Source organism: Triticum urartu, unplaced genomic scaffold (genome assembly GCF_003073215.2).
Source record: "Triticum urartu cultivar G1812 unplaced genomic scaffold, Tu2.1 TuUngrouped_contig_5553, whole genome shotgun sequence".
Lineage (NCBI taxonomy): Eukaryota > Viridiplantae > Streptophyta > Magnoliopsida > Poales > Poaceae > Triticum > Triticum urartu.
In genome coordinates, this window is record NW_024116237.1 from 1 (window position 1) to 18,973 (window position 18,973).

Consider the following 18,973-nt stretch of genomic DNA (forward strand, 5'->3'; position numbering starts at 1 on the left):
AGTTACGTTGTGACGTTTGGTACACCCAAAGCACTCCTACGGTATCCGGGAGTTGCACAATCTCATGGTCTAAGGAAATGATACTTGACATTAGAAAAGCTTTAGCATACGAACTACACGATCTTTGTGCTAGGCTTAGGATTGGGTCTTGTCCATCACATCATTCTCCTAATGATGTGATCCCGTTATCAATGACATCCAATGTCCATGGTCAGGAAACCGTAACCATCTATTGATCAACGAGCTAATCAACTAGAGGCTCACTAGGGACATGGTGTTGTCTATGTATCCACACATGTATCTGAGTTTCCTATCAATACAATTATAGCATGGATAATAAACGATTATCATGAACAAGGAAATATAATAATAACTAATTTATTATTGCCTCTAGGGCATATTTCCAACATGTTTTCCAACCAGGCCTCCCGGCGCCTTCTAGTCTCCACTAACATGTGATATGCCGACTTGACCGAGAAAACACCGTTCCTTTCGAAGTTCCAACTCCAGAAGTCATCAGTGTTGCGTGTACATAAAGGAATGCTTAAAATGATTTTCGCATCCATTGGCATAAACACCTGATTGACGCGTTGGACATCCCATGCGGCGCTGGTGTTGTCAATCAGCTCGGCCACCAAAATTGGCGGGTTGGCCACGCGGCATCCATACGGGCGCATCATCTCGTTCCTCGGTATCCATGTATCTGCCCATATGTTGGTAGATTCACCGTATGTTAGGCTAGTTATAGTGAAAGTAACTTAGCAAGTAACATAGCGCACTCTGAGAATTTTTTGCTTATATGACATGTAGTTAATGAGAAGTGGTAACATAATATGTTACTGTAACATAGCGCTTTCCAAGACAAGATGAGTCTACAAGCTAATTAATGAAGTCCTCTATGACACTACTAATATATTACTTTGTACTATAAAGATAGTAACTTAGACTAGTGTCATATGCATGACATTAGTATAAGTTACTCCTCACTATGACCGGCCTTAGCCTAGTAGTAGCAGCCCACAGAGCCGCGCCTCTTCCCAGGCCGGCCCAATACTAGCCCGCCTAATCTGGGCCAACCTTGACCCACCAAACTTCCTGCACCTCCTGTTTGTCCGCCCCCAGCGCCGTGACGCCGCCGAAACCCCTTCGCCGGCGTCCCGGAAAGCGGCCTCTGCTCCTCCCCCTGCCGAAGCACGGCCACTCTACCGCGCCGGTGTCCTCGTCGTCTCTACCCTCCATCGGACTCGCGTGGGGTTAAGACGCATCCAGGCGCCCATGCAGTCCGCCGCCGCTCCGACGAGGGCAGGGAGCCGCCTCTGCACGCGCTGCGGCGAGCGGAAGGCCGCGCTCAAGCGGCCCAAAACCCTAGAACAGGTGAGCCTCGCCGGATTCCTTCTTTATGGGTTTAGCTGTAGCTTCGTATGAGTTCACTCGATTACTGTAGTTTTAGGAAGCGGGTACGAACAAAACATGCCCCTTCTGTGTATCTACCTAAAAATTCGGGTACTCTTTGCTGCTTGATCTTGTGAAGTTCCAACCATGGCACTTGTCTAGGAGTACTGTGAGCTGTTTTCACCTTTCTGTGGCCTTCAGAGGTGTCTCTGATGTTTGCTTTCAGATATGTAGGGAATGCTTCTATATTGTCTTCGAGGACGAGATTCATCAAACTATTGTTGACAATAATTTGTTTAAAGCCGGTGAACGTGTGGCAATTGGAGCTTCTGGTGGAAAAGGTATGTGCAGACTTGTGTTGTATAAATAACAACGTAATAGATGATTTTTATGCAATGCATATGTTTCATATTCACTACTCATTGAATGATGAGCACTTTAGTTCCGGCTCCTGTTGATCACTTGCATGGCCAATACTCAAGGTGTCATTGACTCCTTGAGAGCCTTGTCTTAGAGTGTGTTATCAAAATGTTTGTTCAACCTTCTCACAGTTGCAGCAGAGATAAAGGCTTTTAATCAAGACGATCAATTTATTCAAGTTAAAATATTGGTAGTCATGGGCGATGATAATAATGGATCACATATGGCTGTTTCATAAATATGATATACCCCCCCTAGAAAAAATATGATTGCAAACGTTCTTCAGCTTATTGTGGAAATGCTTGCTTATCTATCTTGAATTCTTGATCTTGTAGCAGTTTATAACAATCTTTTTACTGTTATGCAGATTCAACCGTGCTTGCGTATGTGTTATCAGAGTTAAACAAACGTCATAAATATGGTCTCGATTTGTTCCTTTTATCTATTGACGAAGGAATCACAGGCTATAGAGACGACTCCCTAGAAACTGTTAAAAGGAATGAACTACAGGTTCCTCCCCCTTACCCGATACACAAAACTGTTGCAGCTTTTTACTTTGTGTTTCCCTTTGTTTTAATTTTGGTAGGCATCTACTTCATGAAACGTAACCCATTTAAATGCATATTCTTGTGTTGTTAATTCAACCGTACAATTCACCCACTGCAGTATGGCCTACCACTGAAAATAGTTTCCTATAAGGATCTCTATGACTGGACAATGGATGATATTGTGAAAGCAATTGGCCTGAAAAACAATTGTACTTTCTGTGGTGTTTTTCGACGTCAGGTACCTCCTACTACCTACCTTTATCTGTAAGGCAATTGCATGCTCATTAATTTATGAACAATTCCATTCTTATTAGGCGCTAGACCGTGGTGCTGCTCTCTTGAAGGTTGATAAGATTGTAACTGGGCATAATGCAGATGACATTGCAGAGACTGTCTTGCTGAATATTTTACGTGGTGATATTGCAAGGTAAATGTTGGTTAATAAATAAAATATGCTATTTTTTATCTTTGTTCTCTTTTATAATTTTTGTGCTGGCATTATGCTTTTATCTTATAGGTTAAGTCGATGCACTTTCATAACTACTGGTGAAGATGGACCAATCCCAAGATGCAAGCCTTTCAAATACACCTACGAAAAAGAGATTGTTATATATCCTTTACATGAAACATTTTTAATCAGTTTTTTTATTAACTTATTATGCTTTGTGCATAAAACATGCGCTGATAATAATTTTGATCCTTGACTGTATGACACGTATGCGTATTTCAAAAAGCTGGACTACTTCTCCACTGAATGTAATTCCTGCTTCATTTCTTGTGCAGTTTTGTTCTCTCTGTAGTTAAACAGTAGCTCCCCATTCCATTATCTCAAGATACCAGGGACGGTTAATATATAATCAAAATATAAGCTTCGAACAATCAGTGCCTAACATTTGATAGTCAGTGACATATTTGGAGGGATACTTGTAGAATTTTGTTGACACTGTTCTCATCTTCTATTGAAATCAAATATGCTTATTGGTTATCTATCACAATTCAGGCATCTATTCACCAAATGCATATCGTGGATTTGCTCGTGAATTTATTAAAGATCTGGAAAGGATGAGGTAAAGACTTCTCCCGTCCAAAAGTAGGATTATTTCTTCATCTGTTAGTGCATGCTAGCTCTGTTTCTTTTCCTTGTTCAACACATTATGTATCATTGTCTTGTTTCAGTCACTTGAATCAGTACCTTATGAGTGGTGCAGGCCTAGGGCTATACTGGACATCATAACCTCTGGCGAAAATTTCCGGATATCCACAACAACAAGAATGCCAGAGCAAGGAACATGTGAACGCTGCGGTTACATTTCTAGCCAGGTATTGTGCTTACATCTAGCATGAAAGCTTGCCCCCTCTAATCTTTTGGCTCAAGATAACCACATAAATGATTCTTTCGCTAGTACAGTTAAAAATAAGTTGATCAATTGGTTATAGAATGACAGGTTTTTTCTTGAGCTCACATGCTGGACATTTTATCCAAGTATTTGCCCTGGTCTTGCTACCTTTGAACTTTTCCAATGCTTTTACTGACTCAATATTGGATGAAAATCTTGGCTTCTGTAGAAATTATGCAAAGCGTGTGTCCTGCTAGATGGACTGAACCGAGGCTTGCCAAAACTAGGCATAGGGAGAACCGCTAAAGTCGGTGCTGGAGCTGATGGTAGTGGCGAGCAGCAAGGCAAACGAGCGGAGAGGAGGAATAGGTCGAGTCTACAAGGAAAACATGGCAACTTGGACTTCTGAATGTCAGTCTGCTGGACTGGCCACTCAGGGCGTAAGCGGGACTAGGTGTGGCAGTATGCCCGCATCATCGTTGCGCGGCCAACTGTGCGGGCCATGCATCTGAACTTTAGCAGCTGCTGCTGGTGTTGTATCATGATAAAAGTTTTATCGATCAACGGTTGAATTGGACTAGCTGAACTTGCTAGCTGTTGTCGTCTGTATGTGTATTTGCATGTACAAGAGGTGAAGGTCAAGTTATAGTACCATTACTAATTATCTGCTCCCTAGCTCAAATACACTTGCATGAACAGTAAAATAATTTTTTTAAATAGTAAAATGAGCATCAACAAAATTTCTAACATGCTGCAAAATTTCACTTTAAATGACATGCGTGGAGGCCTGTGCAAAAAAAAAGATGTATTTTGGAGTACCAATTTTTGTTTTTCGGACACACCTGCAAATGTCTTTTCATGGTGAAATTTTGCAAGATGGTTTTCTCTTAAGGAAAAGGCAGACCATTATCTGCCTTATGCATTCAAAACAAGCCGTGGAAATTTTGCAAGATGTTAGAAAACTTGTTGATATTCATCCAAAAAAATCAGATCTTTTTTAATTTATTTACTATCTTTTCAGAATATATGTCCGCGCGGGTGCATTTGTGAACACTTAGGCATCCTCTGTACTTCTTTTGCAGATGCTTGTTATGGCATGTGTAAAGTGTCAGTGTTACAATGGTGCCTTGGAGAGCCCACTCCAACTTGCAGCCTGAATGGCCATCGAGGATAACTAGTGAGTTCACTATGATGTTCCTTGGGACGATCTTTGGGTGCATGACCGCAACCCGAGGACATTGCGTCCCTAATTTTCAAGGCCTCGTCGCGGAAAAATTGAAGTGTTAAAAGATGCTCTGTTCGCCCACTTCCATGAATTCGTTACTCTTTGGGCCACATTGCGACATTGAGTGGAAGCACACTGCCAATGAATGGCCATCATTGAGTGGAAGTTCACTATGATGTTCCGCCTAGGAAGTCCAATTCCACAGCTCCATTTGTTCCCTCATGGAGCACACGGTTTGGAAGACTTTGGGCTCCTCTCAAGATTAAGTTCTTCAGTTCGCTTGCCATACAAAATAGGATTTGAACCGAGGATCAGTTGGCCAAGTATGGATGGTCGTCTCAAAAAAAAAGTATGGATGGTCAAATTGTTGCCCTTGTCCCCTATGCAAGCGCGATAAAGAATCCGTTGACCATCTTTTCTACAAGTGTCGATATAGGATTAAGTTTTGGGACATGATCAAAGAGTGGCTACAACTTAGGCATCTAGACACTTCATCTTGAGACCTTATCCACTCCGCCAAAGATTGGTGGATTGGACTCTCCGACACCAACACCCCAAACTACAATGATGGCCACGCTCGCCATGCTCACATCATCAATCATTTGAAAGGAGAGAAATGCTGTGTCTTTTGCCAAAAGAGGGCCCCTCTAGCAGTCCACAACATCAAAACCAAGGCGACAGTCTGGGTGACTGTGGGCGCCAAAAAGTTGGGTTCAATCATGCCGGGAGAGTAATGTCCATTTGTAGTATCGATGTGTTGTAGCACAAACAAATTTCTCTCTTAGTTAATAGATGAGGCAAATATTTGCCCTCCATTTCAAAAAGAAAAACTATGATGTTGTATAGTAGTCTACACAGTTGGCCGTGGTTGGAAATAGAAAGGCCGGGCTTCAGAATGATAAATAAGAGGAAAATTATGGTTGGAAGCCCTTGATTCTTTTCTTTTCCAACCGTGTGTAGGATATTCGCTTGCGTGCAGGGTCGTGTGAACCACAAGATACACAACACATGACGGAGACTGCATAGAAATGGAAGACCCTACTTGTATCGAACATGAACACCTCAAAATTGCAATTCAGAGCTACATGTGTGTATTTCTGCACTCCCTCTGTTAAATGCAAAGTACTGGTTTTCAAAGTTATAACCACAAATAAACATGCTTCGCATCCAGACATCCAGATAAAGTTCTATCAAGCTCACTACACTACAGCCCCAAGCGGCAAATCGGGCTGCTCTTGATCAGATTGAAGTCGACCTGTACAGATCATAATTCATATTAGCACAGGCTTGTGGACAAGACAAAGTTAATAAGAACAATACCTTTGGCCCAAAGAGATCACGTATGTTGTCAATCCCATACAGAATCATTGTTGGCCTGCATTCAGCAGCAAAATGTAGTCAGCACAGATTTCTTTGCAATCCATAGATAAAGCAAAGATTTCTCGAGTCCAATCAGGATCTTGCTCTCCTTTGGTTTTCCTCGCACTTCTATTTGAGACATTAGTTGAAAAACAAGGATCGCGAAGGTGTTTTTTTTTGTGGAGAAAAAAGAAATCAATTCAACATATATGCACATAAAGGAATCATTCATATGGAAACTATGCCAGTTTTACCTTTCAAGTGAAAGACCCCATGCGATAACATTAACGCCCTCTGGCAGTCCCATGGGAAGTAACATTTCAGGCCTGAACATGCCTGAGTTGCCTATCTCCACCCATTTCTTCAGACCATCGTGGTAGCTAAAAAAATAATAAACATAATAATGATTCATGGGATCGCAATAATCATGAAAACAATAGCAATCAAACTTGTTCTGACCTGAAAATTTCCATGCTTGGTTCAGTGTACGGGTTGTAGGCAGGTTTGAAACGCAGCTTTGACATGCCTAAGAGCCAGAAAAGGAGAGGAGAGGTGGCATTATTAAATCTCTATGTACTGGAGATAGCAGATATTCCCTCCGTTACGAAATATAAGTCTTTTTAGAGATTTCTATATGGATTACATACTGATTTATAGACATATTTTAGAGTGTAGATTCATTCATTTTGCTCCGTATGTAGTCCATATTAGAATCTCTAAAAAGACATATTTAGGAAAGAAGGTAGTACAAGACAAGAATATTAAATGCATGCCTAATGCACATTATGCAGATGGGCATGGAGCACCAATATTCTTGGAATAACTGAATAACAACATATGGCAGTACAGTTTTTACGAATTTAATAGCAAGATCCATAAATACTACTCCGTCCGATCCAAAGTAACTGTCGCAGTTTTGTACTAAGGTTAGTTCAACCTTAGTTCAAAACTGCAACACTTATTATGTATCAGAGGGAGTATAACAAAGTCAATGGCTTTGGCTTAGTACCTAGTCTGGAGAAGAAATCTTCCAATACACCTATCAGATCACCAAGCGTCAAACCATAATCACAAATAAGACCTGAAATCAGAAGCATTGTAAGTAGCTTCATTGTTAAAAGGGTTATGTGTGTGACATCTACAATAAGTACCAAATATCAATCAAGTTAACACCACATAGGCAAGAAACAAGAGAACGGTTACCTTCTATCTGGTGGAATTCTGCAAGATGAGTTCGGTCCACAGCTTCATTCCGGAAAACACGATCAATAGAATAGTATCTCTTAGGAGCAAAAGTTTTCTGAACAACCCATGGTGGTTTATCAAAGAAAAGAAATCTCATGAATCGTTCAACAGAACAGAGAAAACAAATTGATATCACCTCCATTAATTTAGGCAAACTAAGACAATATAAGTTACAATGGAATTACAAAGAGATAAAATAAGCATCACTTAGTTGCTTTACCTCCTGTGCTAGCTTGTATAGCATCCTTGTTGAAACTGCAGTTGTGTGAGTACGAAGCAGGTTTTTCTCTGCTTCATCTCGCTTCCAGTCGTAACCATATCTGCAGACAGCAACCTCAAATTATAAACTCTCTGGCTAAACTGCAGCAAAGACACCAGAACATACCCTTTGGAGCCATGGCCACCAGACTGATGTACTTGCTTTACTTTCTCAAGATAGTCATCGGGTAATTGTGTTGTTGTAGCAGGGGCTGCAAAAAAGTCAATTGATTAAATATGTTTAAATCCAACTGTTGGCTCAACAACAGTAACATAACCTTTACCTTTGAGGAAAAAGGTATCGTGTGAATCACGAGCAGGATGCTGTTGTGGCTGGAACAGTGCATCGAAATTCCAGAAGCTACCAAAGGAAGCAACGATACATAATGTCAGAAATATATGGATCTTTATCTAGGAAACAGTGATATGCTCATAACTACATTGTCTTGTCATATAGTCATATGGTGTTGGCGACCTATCACTCCTAAATCCTAAAATAACTTCAATTTTGTGGAGAAGATCTACCAGTACAAGAAATTGACTACAAACAGGTATGAGAAAAGAAAAAAAAATCTTGTCTTATTTTGTGTTTTACCTGCTCTCTACATACATGTTCGTTGGCATCTCACTGAACCTGTTACATCAATAAAATTAATCAATCCATTTTCCGAATATTGCCTTGAACTGCAAATATCATGACCAAAATGTTTTTTTATTTACCCCATCTCGAGAAAAATGTTCTGGATTGCCTCACGGACCTGAAAAAAATCCACCAAATAACAGTTCTGAGTTATCTGGTTTATCATATAAAGCTGTATTTAAAAATGGAACACCGTGCAGATTAGAAGTACCTCTAACAACGGTTGGCTATATCCTATCGCAATAGGTTGTCCTTGAGCTCCATAGTTATAATCTTTAAATTCCAGATCCTTCCAGTCGCCACTTTAGGAAAGAAAAACCATTTTAAAGGAAAATATATCATAAATCTGTTACTGTATGCATTAATAGGTACACACATAAAAAAAATTAAAGGTTAATTTTAACGTGACAATAAGTTTAGCATAGTCTTTGACAGGTATGATAAGTACAGCTGGGCTATTTAGAATAGAAACGGCATTGAGGAGTCTTCCATGTAGCGTTCAATTGCTCATGGTACATTATAGTTTATAGTAAACAAGCAGAGGTTTCCTGCTCAATTTCTGAAATTAGCTTGAGAAAAGTGACATCAAATTACCTCTTGAGATGTTCTCGTGTCACATCGGTTGCCAATGTTTTTCTCTTTGCAACAAATTCAGGCCCCTTCTTCAGTGAATACCAAATAGATTTCCTGGAAAAACAGCGAAGCAGATGTAAAAATTAGGGATAATTGACTATGATGCTGCACTTGGCTGGCACTTATTGACACTGTAAAAAAGATCTCTTTGAAATAGATACTTACTCTTTTGTTACAAGCTTTCTTCTCTTCAAATCATCTATTACTTTGTCAGCAATAACCTACATGAATAAAAAACAATTTCCTTAAGAAGGGCCAAAGAACAATTTGATACTCCCTCCGTACCATATTACTTGACGCTCAAACGGGATGGGGGAGGGGAGGTTACGAGCTATTGTAATATGGGACGGAGGGAGTACTAGATATTGTACATAACAACTATCTGTGCCGTGCCATGACACAATCAAGTAAATGGTTCAAGTGGAAATGCAAAATATGAGAGGAACAAAGCAACACCAACCTCCCCATTCTCCAGTCTTATAAGCTGCTCTTGCAATTCATCATTGGTATCCTCAACCTGAATTAATCAAACAGCGAATTATACAATGGCATGCCTAGAGATACAAAGCTCGAGACAGATAAAAGCACACCGAGAGACCTTCAGTTAACACAGATGTAACTACTGGACATTGAAAGAGTTGAACTATGATGAGGATGTATTCTACATCTACAACCCAGAAATTGGCAAATTGAGAGCATCGCCCGGAAGAAGAGCAGATACGGCAGGCAAGTTTCCAATACAAATACACACTGAACTGAATCATACATCTCTCCGACAACATCGAAGAGAAGAAAAAATGAAACGAGCTCAGCTCAGCTCCATACCTTTCTCAGTACGAGGTCTTTGTTTCCCTTCTCAAATCCAATCCACTTGTTCTTGGCTGCAGCCTTCATTCCAATATCGAACACGTCCCCCAAACTCTCCTGCAACGCGCCACTCTGAGCATCAGAGATCCCCGGAACCGAAACCATTCACTCCAATCGAGCACCTAAAGCTAAACGCCACACATAGAGAGGGAAATCACCTTGAGCGCGCCCTTGGAGGCACCCTCGGGCGGGATGGCCGCGACGAGCTGCACCTCGGGGGAGCCCCTCGCGGCATACCCCTTGGCCTCATCGGTGAGCACCCACGTCTCCTTGGTGATGTCCTGCAGCAAAGCTCGTTAGGTCTTGGGGGAAATCGGGGCAGGGACGAAGCGAGGCTCGGGGGATTGGGGAGGGGGAGGGTACCGTACCGCACTCTCAACGATGCGGAAGGCGGTGAGCCTCTTGATGACGTCCTCCACGTCTTTGTGCGGGACGCCGAGGGAGGAGGCGAAGGACCGGGAGTCGGGGATCTCGGCGTTCGCGTTGAGGTGGGCGAGGAGCCCGTCCTCCACGTCCGCCAATGGCTGCTTCGCCGCCATCCTCGGCGGTGGCGGCGGCGGCGGCGAGGAGGAGGAGGAGGAAGAAGAGGAGGTTTCTGGGAGGAGAGATGGGGAACACGGGGCTTTGGGTTTGGTCGGGAGCGACTAGAGTAAAATCGGAGCTTTATTTGCAAAAATAAAATAAAATAAGAAACATGGGCCGTTTGATGGGGAATGAATGGCCCGGATCCTAGGGAGTCTTTGCAAAAAGATCTCCCGTTACTGAGTAATTTGTTTTCAGCAGCTGGATCAGCTGCACGGCCGTCCGATCCGTCCGCGCATGACCCTTCGATCCTCTTCCTCTGCTTCAATCCTGCCCCTTGCAAAAAGGAAGCACTCCACGAGCGATGAATGCGGATTTGCATATTTGGGACTGTGATATTCTGAGAGGACCGAAAAAAAATTAAAAAAAGAATTAAAAAAGTTGCGGAGGGGTTCTATAAACGCGGAATCCCAAGCACGCCAAAAAGAGATTCTTGTCATTACTGAAAACTTATTAGAGCAAGAGGAGATCTACTGGTTACAAAGGGGTCGTGCAAACTGACTCTTACATAGTGATCGCAACACTTCCTTTTTCCATAATGCGGCGACGACTAAAAAAAAAGAAATCAGATTAAAAAATTGCTGGATGACAATGGTGTTTGGCTGCAAGATACGGAGATGAAAAACCATATTACGGGGTACTTCGCTAATCTCTTTACTTCACAAGTTGCTCAACCGAATCCGGAGGTTTTATCCCTCGTCAGAAGAAAAATGACAGATGAAATGAATATTGCTCTCCTTGCCCCTTATACGGCTGAGGAGGTTTGAAAGACGCTTTTTGATATAGGAGACTTAAAAGCGCCGGGTCCGGATGGACTACATGCCATTTTTTATAAAAGATTTTGGTCTATGTTGGGGGATGATCTGACTGAAGAGGTGTTCCAGGCGGTGAATACTGGCACTATACCTAATGGGTGGAATGATACAACAATTGTAATGATCCCAAAGATTGGTTCCCCAGAAAAGGTAACTCAGTTTAGACCAATCAGTTTGTGCAACGTGGTGTATAAGGTTATTTCAAAAATGATTGCGGCTCGTCTGAAGTTAATCCTTCCAGATGTTATCAGTACAACTCAGAGTGCATTTGTACCAGGAAGAGTGATCACAAATAATATTTTAGTGGCCTACGGATGTTTTCACACAATAAAGAAAAAAGGAGTGGTAAAGAGGGTATATGTGCCATCAAACTGGATATGCATAAAGCGTATGACCAAGTAGAGTGGTCCTTTTTGAAAGAAATAATGCTAAAATTGGGTTTCAAAGAAAAGTGGGTAGATTTAGTTATGCAATGTGTATCTTCTGTGGAGTACAGGGTTCATTTTAATAATGAAGAGACTGAGAGCTTTAAACCTACTAGAGGTCTGAGGCAGGGAGACCCCCTCTCCCCATACTTATTCTTGTTATGTACAGAGGGGCTGACCGCTCTACTAGCTAATGCAGAGGAGAATGGTAATATTTCTGGAGTTAAGGTCTGCAGAGATGCCCCATCAATTTCAAACCTTTTATTTGCCGACGATTCTTTGATCCTTATGAAAGCAAATGCTATGAATGCGGAGGCATTAAAATCAGTATTGGACTCTTATTGCGCTACCTCAGGGCAATTGGTGAGTGTTGAAAAATCTAGTATTTTCTTTAGTCCCAATACAAAAGTAGAAGATAGAGCGCAGATCTGCACAACACTGAATATTATGACCGAAGCCCTCAATGATAAATATTTGGGTTTACCTACAAATGTGGGCATGGACAAAAGTGATTGCTTCCTTTTCCTAATTGATCGCATTATTACAAAAATTAGTGGATGGAAGGAGAAGCTGTTATCTGCGGGAGGAAAGGAAATTCTACTTAAAGCTGTTGTACAAGCTATCCCAGCTTATGCTATGTCCGTCTTTAAAATTCCTAAAAAAAATTGTAAAGGAATCATTGACGCGATGTCGCAATTTTGGTGGGGTGATGAGGACAATCAGAAAAGGATGCATTGGATGGCGTGGTGGAAAATGTGTGTCCCAAAAAAACAAGGAGGAATGGGGTTCCGAGATTTACATTGTTTCAATTTGGCGTTACTAGCCAAGCAAGCGTGGCCTTTGCTTGATAATCCGAAATCGTTATGTGCCACAATCATGAGAGCTAAATATTTCCTGGATGGCGATTTAATGAATGCAAGTCTAAAGAAGGGTTCCTCTTTCACCTGGCAAAGCATTATGGCAGGGGTTAATTCTCTAAGGAACGGCTATATCTGGCGAGTTGGAAACGGACAAAAAATTGATATTTGGGAAGATACATGGATCCCGAATTGTGCAAATAGGAAAATAATTACTCCTAGAAGGGGGCAACTTTTGTCAAAGGTTTCTGATCTTATTGATCCAATTACGAGTTATTGGGATGAAGACTTGGTGAGACAAACGTTGTGGCCAATTGACGCTCAAAGGGTACTTGCAATCCCCCTTCCGATACATGAAATGACGGATTTCATTGCTTGGAGTTTCACAAAAAATGGTTTGTTCACTGTTCGATCGGCTTATTGGGAGGAATGAAACAAACAGCATGGAAGAAAATTACAATATATGTATGGTATGGGTAGATTCAATGCTAATCCTGTTTGGAGCAAGATCTGGAAGCTATCTTGTCCGGCAAAGGTAAAAATCTTCATCTCGCGTACATGTCATGGAACACTCCCATGTCGTGTTACGCTCGCCAATAGACATGTGAAGGTCCCTCCCATCTGCCCAACATGTTCAAAAGGGCTAGAAGACACGAAACACGTCTGGTTTCTGTGTCAGAAGGCGAAAAAGGTCTGGGATAATTTGGGTTTGTATGAGGTGATCAATAGAGCCTGTGTTGTTGACCGGACAGGAGAGGCAGTTCTTGAATTTTTATTACTTATGCCAGAGGAAGAAATATCTGTTTTGGGACTCCAGAATGCACGTGAATTGATCGTTATAACAGCTTGGTATTTATGGTGGATAGACGTAAACTGGTTCATGAAGGAAAGTCTCAAGATGCATATCAATCTGCGATGGGGGCCCGTGCTATAGCGGCAAATTATGTTAAAGCAAACCCCCCTAAGGCGATCAATAAGAAAAGGGGATGGCTTAGACCTCCTATGGGTTTTGTGAAGCTAAACATTGATGCTTCCTTTGACCATGATCTGCTTAGAGGCACGGCGGGGGCAGTCCTGAGAGATGACAAAGGAAGGTTCATTGTTGGCGGAAGTTGGCGACTTGACTGGTGTGCGGATGTTCTAACGGCAGAAGCATTGGCACTGAGGTTTGGCCTTACCCTAGCACAGAAGGCGGGGTGCAACCGCCTTATTGTTAACTCTGATAATACGGAAGTGATTGACACGATGAAGAATGGAGGACAATCGGCAGGAGCGGCGACGGCAGTTTTCGATGATTGCTATTTTATGGCTTGCGATTTTACTATTACTAGATTTGAACATTGTAATAGGGAAGCAAATAAAGTTGCTCATGAAATTGCTAGGCTAGCGAAATATTCAGCGACTAAGGATTGGTTTGAGGAGCCCATGGTTGATATTGTATCTCTTCTTATTGATGATGTAACTGTTATTTCTAATCAATAAAGCTTAATGTTTCAAAAAAAAGGAAGCACTCCACAACCCTCCCCCTCCTCCCTCCCCTTGTCAGCATGTCACACTCCCATCGCCCGCTCCACCGTCGATGTACCAGCCAGCATCATCGCTGATGTTGTATCGTCACCGACAGAGCTGCAACGCAACACGTGTGCTGCTACGAGATGGATCTCTCCGCCGTTGAAGTTGCAGTGCAACGAGGCTCTTCATTGCAGCTCCGGCGACACTTCATTGCAACCACGATGGAGGTTCAACGACCACTCTGGCGGCGCTTTCATTGCAACCACGACTGAGCTTCAACAACCCTGTAGCGCTTCATTACAGCTCTGGCGGCGCCGGCAAAGCTCCACTGCATCAACGTGGCCTGGCGAAGCTCCATGGTAGCACATGCGGCGGTGGTGTCTTCGGCTCGCACACGCCCTTGCAGCAGTGTGGGCATCGGTTGCTTGAGATTGCAACACCCTGGCAGCGCCTCCCTTGTTACGCCGGCCAGTCTCGTAGCTCTGCGTCGCAGCTGTGGTTGTGCACCGGCGAGGGCATGCAGCCCCTCGTCGCCTCGCGTGGTCCTTGCGGCGACCATGACCGATGACTCCGGCCTGTAATGGCAGGCCCGTTTGCAGCACGGACAAGCAGCAGGAGGCCGGTTCGAGATTTCTAGCATCATGCCGGCGTTGCAGTGGAATTGGACAGGTGGGAGGAGCCAAGATCTGAGGAAAAATAAGATAAGATTGTTAAAAATATGGTAACATGCAAATATGAGAGTAATTGAAAGAATAGTACAACAGTTGAAATCAAAGCACAAAAAATATAATTAAACAGATAATGTAAATATGATGTTATGCAAATATGAGAGTAATCGAAAGAACAATACAACATTAATTTGCCTAATATAAAAAGAAGAACAATACCCTTCGACGTATACGTTGCATGTAGCACCTTTTATCCAAATATAGCAGTATATAGTATATGTTCAGAAAAGTAGGCCATGCCAACCGAGGTAGGGTGAGATTGAACATACCGTGCGCTTCATGAAGTCATCTGGTACGGTGAGATGGAACTCCTCGGCTGTCTGGCTGAGGCCACATAGGCCAGATGTCTCCTTGCACTGTACTCCCTCCGTTTTTATTTAGTTCGCGTATTAGCTTTGGTCAAAGTCAAGCTTTGTAACTTTGACCAATTTTATAAACAGAAATATTAACATATACGATAACAAATCAACATCATTAGATTTATTATTGAATGTACTTTCACATAGTATAAATTTGTTATGGTAAATGCTTACATTATTTTTTATAAACTTGGTAAAACTTTACGAAGTTTGACTTCAGTCAACTCTAATATGCAGAGTAAATAAAAACAGAGGGAGTACTCTTTATGAATGAAAACTCTCAGATCAGCTACAAGAAAAATGAATTCACGGCGATTTCAACCAGGTGATTAAAAGGGGCATACGAACCGGGATAAGAGATGAGCGAATATTTCAATAAATTAGTTACCTGGTTCTTCATGAGAAAAACCCCCAATACCACAGATTCCCAAATCGGACGGAGCTGGGTCGACAATGAGCAGCGTCGAAAAGTAGGTGGCGATAGGTGGCAGTGGCAAAATGCGGTGAGGTTTGCTGGCAGTCGGCGGCGGCGACAGACCTCGAGCTAAGTGGTTGCCTGCTACCTCTTGAGCTTGCGTTGATTTTTCCCATGACGATGAAAGGGTGATCCAGCAAAGTAGCGTAAGTATTTCCCTCAGTTTTGAGAACCAAGGTATCAATCCAGCAGGAGACAACGCGCAAGCCACCAAATACATGCACAAACAAACTGAAGAAAATATGCCCTAGAGGCAATAATAAAGTTGTTATTTATATTTCCTTATATCATGATAAATGTTTATTATTCATGCTAGAATTGTATTAACCGGAAACTTAGTACATGTGTGAATACATAGACAAAACAGAGTGTCCCTAGTATGCCTCTACTTGACTAGCTCGTTAATCAAAGATGGTTAAGTTTCCTGACCATAGACATGTGTTATCATTTGATGAACAGGATCACATCATTAGAGAATGATGTGATGGACAAGACTCATCCGTTAGCTTAGCATAAATGATCGTTTAGTTTTATTGCTATTGCTTTCATCATGACTTATACATGTTCATCTTACTATGAGATTATGTAACTCTCGAATACCGAAGGAACACCTAGTGTGCTATCAAACATCACAATGTAACTGGGTGATTATAAAGATGCTCTACAGGTGTCTACGATGGTGTTTGTTGAGTTGACATAGATCGAGAATAGGAATTGTCATTCCGATTGTCAGAGAGGTATCTCTGGGCCCTCTCAGTAATGCACATCACTATAAGCCTTGCAAGCAATGTGACTAATGAGTTAGTTGCGGGATTTTGCATTACAGAACGAGTAAAGAGACTTGCCGGTAACGATATTGAACTAGGTATGATGATACCGATGATCGAATCTCGGGCAAGTAACATACCGATGACAAAGGGAACAACGTATGTTGTTATGCGGTTTGACCGATAAAGATCTTCGTAGAATATGTAGGAGCCAATATGAGCATCCAGGTTCCGCTATTGGTTATTGACCGGAGATGTGTCTTGGTCATGTATACATAGTTCTCGAACCCGTGGAGTCTGCACGCTTAATGTTCGATGATGATTTGTATTATGAGTTATGTGATTTGATGTACCGAAGGTTGTTCGGGGTCCCGGATGAGATCACGGACATGACGAGGAGTCTCAAAATGGTCAAGACATAAAGATCGATATATCGGAAGGCTATATTCGAACATCGAAAAGGTTCCGAATGATTCGGGTATTTTTTGGAGTACCGAAGAGTTACGGGAATTCGCCGGGGTGGGGTGGGGTAGTGGGCCTTAATGGGCCATACGGGAAAGGAGAGAAAGACCTCAAGGGTTGGCCGCGCGCCCCCCATGGCAAATCCGAATTGGACCAGGGAGGGGGGCGCCCCCTCTCTTTCCTTCTCCCTCTCCTACTCTTTCTCTCTCTCCTCTCTTGGAAAAGGAAGGGGACTCCAACTGGGATTGGGATCCTAGTTGGACCCCCTATAGGCCCGCCCCTCCTAGGCCGGCATCCTCCTCCTCCCTCCTTTATATACATGGACAAGGGGCACCCCAAAGGCACACAAGATTTGTCTTAGCCGTGTGTGGTCCCCCCCTTCACAGTTACACACCTCGGTCATATCGTCGTAGTGCTTAGGCGAAGCCCTGCGCCGGTAACTTCATCATCACCGCGGCCACACCGTCGTGCTGATGGAACTCTCCTTTGGCCTCAACTGGATCAAGAGCCCAAGGGATGTCATCGAGTTGAACGTGTGCTGAATGCGGAGGTGCCGTACGTTCGGTACTTGGATCGGTTGGATCGCGAAGACGTTCGACTACATCAACCGCGTTACTAAAAGCTTCAGCTTTCGGTCTACGAGGGTACACAGACACACTCTCCCCCCTCGTTGCTATGCATCTCCTAGATAGATCTTCCGTGATCGTAGGTAAAAAATTTGAAATACTGCGTTCCCCAATAGTGGTATCAGAGGCAGGTATATGCGTAGATGTTATATGCACAAGTAGAACACAAAGGAGTTGTGGGCGTGAGTATATACATATTGCTTGCCGTCACTAGTTGATTCTTGATTCAGCGGTATTGTTGGATGAAGCGGCTCAGACCGACATTACGCGTACGCTTACACGAGACTGGTTATATTGACGTGCTTCGTACACAGGTGGCTAGTGGGTGTCTATTTCTCCAACTTTAGTTGAATCGGTTTCAATGAACAGGGTTCTTTCTGAAGATCAAAAATCAATCACTATACTACGTTGTGGTTTTTGATGCGTAGTTAAGAACGGTTCTTGTTAAAAGTTGATAACCCACAAGTATAGGGGATCACAACAGTTTTCGAGGGTAGAGTATTCAACCCAAATTTATTGATTCGACACAGGGGGAGCCAAAGAATATTCTCAAGTATTAGCAGCTGAGTTGTCAATTCTACCACACCTGGAAACTTAATATCTGCAGCAAAGTATTTAGTAGCAAAGTAATATGACGGTAATGGTAACGGTGGCAAAAGTAACAGTAGCAGTTTTTGTTTTATAATGATTGTAACAGTAGCAACGGAAAAGTAAATAAGCGAAGAACAATATGTGAAAAGCTCGTAAGTAATGGATCAGTGATGGATAATTATGTCGGATGCGATTCCTCATGCAATAGTTATAACATAGGGTGACACAGAACTAGCTCCGGTTCATCAATGTAGTGTAGGCATGTATTCCGAATATAGTCATACGTGCTTATGGAAAGAACTTGCATCACATCTTTTGTTCTACCCTCCCGTGGTAGTGGGGTCCTATTGGAAACTAAGGGATATTAAGGCCTCCTTTTAATAGAGTACCGGACCAAAGCATTAACACTTAGTGAATACATGAACTCCTCAAACTACGGTCATTGATACGTCTCCAACGTATCTATAATTTTTGATTGTTCCATGCTATTATATTATCTGTTTTGGATGATAATGGGCTTTATTTTACACTTTTATATTATTTTTGGGACTAACCTATTAACCGGAGGCCCAGCCCAAATTGCTGTTTTTTCCTATTTTAGTGTTTCGCAGAAAAGGAATATCAAACGGAGTCCAAACAGAATGAAACCTTCGGGAGCGTTATTTTTGGAACAAACGTGATCCAGGAGACTTGGAGTGGACGTCAAGAAACAATCGAGGAGGCCACGAGGCAGGGGGCGCGCCCACCCCCTAGGCGCACCCTCCACCCTCGTGGGCCCCTCGTTGAACCACCGACCTACTTCTTCCTCCTATATATATCCATATACCCCGCAAACATCCAGGAGCACCAC

The 18,973-nt window shown here is 42.6% G+C and overlaps 2 protein-coding genes across 2 annotated transcripts; one reads left to right on the forward strand and one right to left on the reverse strand.

Moving 5' to 3' along the window:
- Positions 1–1,026: 1,026 nt before the first annotated feature.
- LOC125529368 (cytoplasmic tRNA 2-thiolation protein 1) lies at positions 1,027–4,372 on the forward strand. The gene is made up of 10 exons (XM_048693781.1): positions 1,027–1,374; positions 1,619–1,733; positions 2,180–2,322; positions 2,479–2,598; positions 2,675–2,787; positions 2,878–2,970; positions 3,076–3,116; positions 3,361–3,427; positions 3,569–3,680; positions 3,927–4,372. The coding sequence occupies exons 1-10, from the start codon at positions 1,276–1,278 to the stop codon at positions 4,104–4,106; spliced, it is 1,083 nt and encodes a 360-aa protein (XP_048549738.1). The 5' UTR covers positions 1,027–1,275; the 3' UTR covers positions 4,107–4,372.
- A 1,575-nt stretch (positions 4,373–5,947) lies between these two features.
- Positions 5,948–10,516, reverse strand: LOC125529367 (phenylalanine--tRNA ligase alpha subunit, cytoplasmic-like; the record flags this gene model as incomplete). The annotated part of the gene is given in 18 exon segments (XM_048693780.1): positions 5,948–6,177; positions 6,243–6,297; positions 6,536–6,661; positions 6,741–6,807; positions 7,291–7,362; positions 7,485–7,581; positions 7,747–7,846; positions 7,912–7,996; positions 8,069–8,145; positions 8,380–8,418; positions 8,505–8,542; positions 8,636–8,726; positions 9,019–9,111; positions 9,223–9,278; positions 9,518–9,574; positions 9,883–9,981; positions 10,083–10,205; positions 10,293–10,516. Coding segments are annotated over 18 exon segments (1,550 nt in total), but the record flags the coding sequence as incomplete, so codon positions are not given.
- Positions 10,517–18,973: the final 8,457 nt, after the last annotated feature.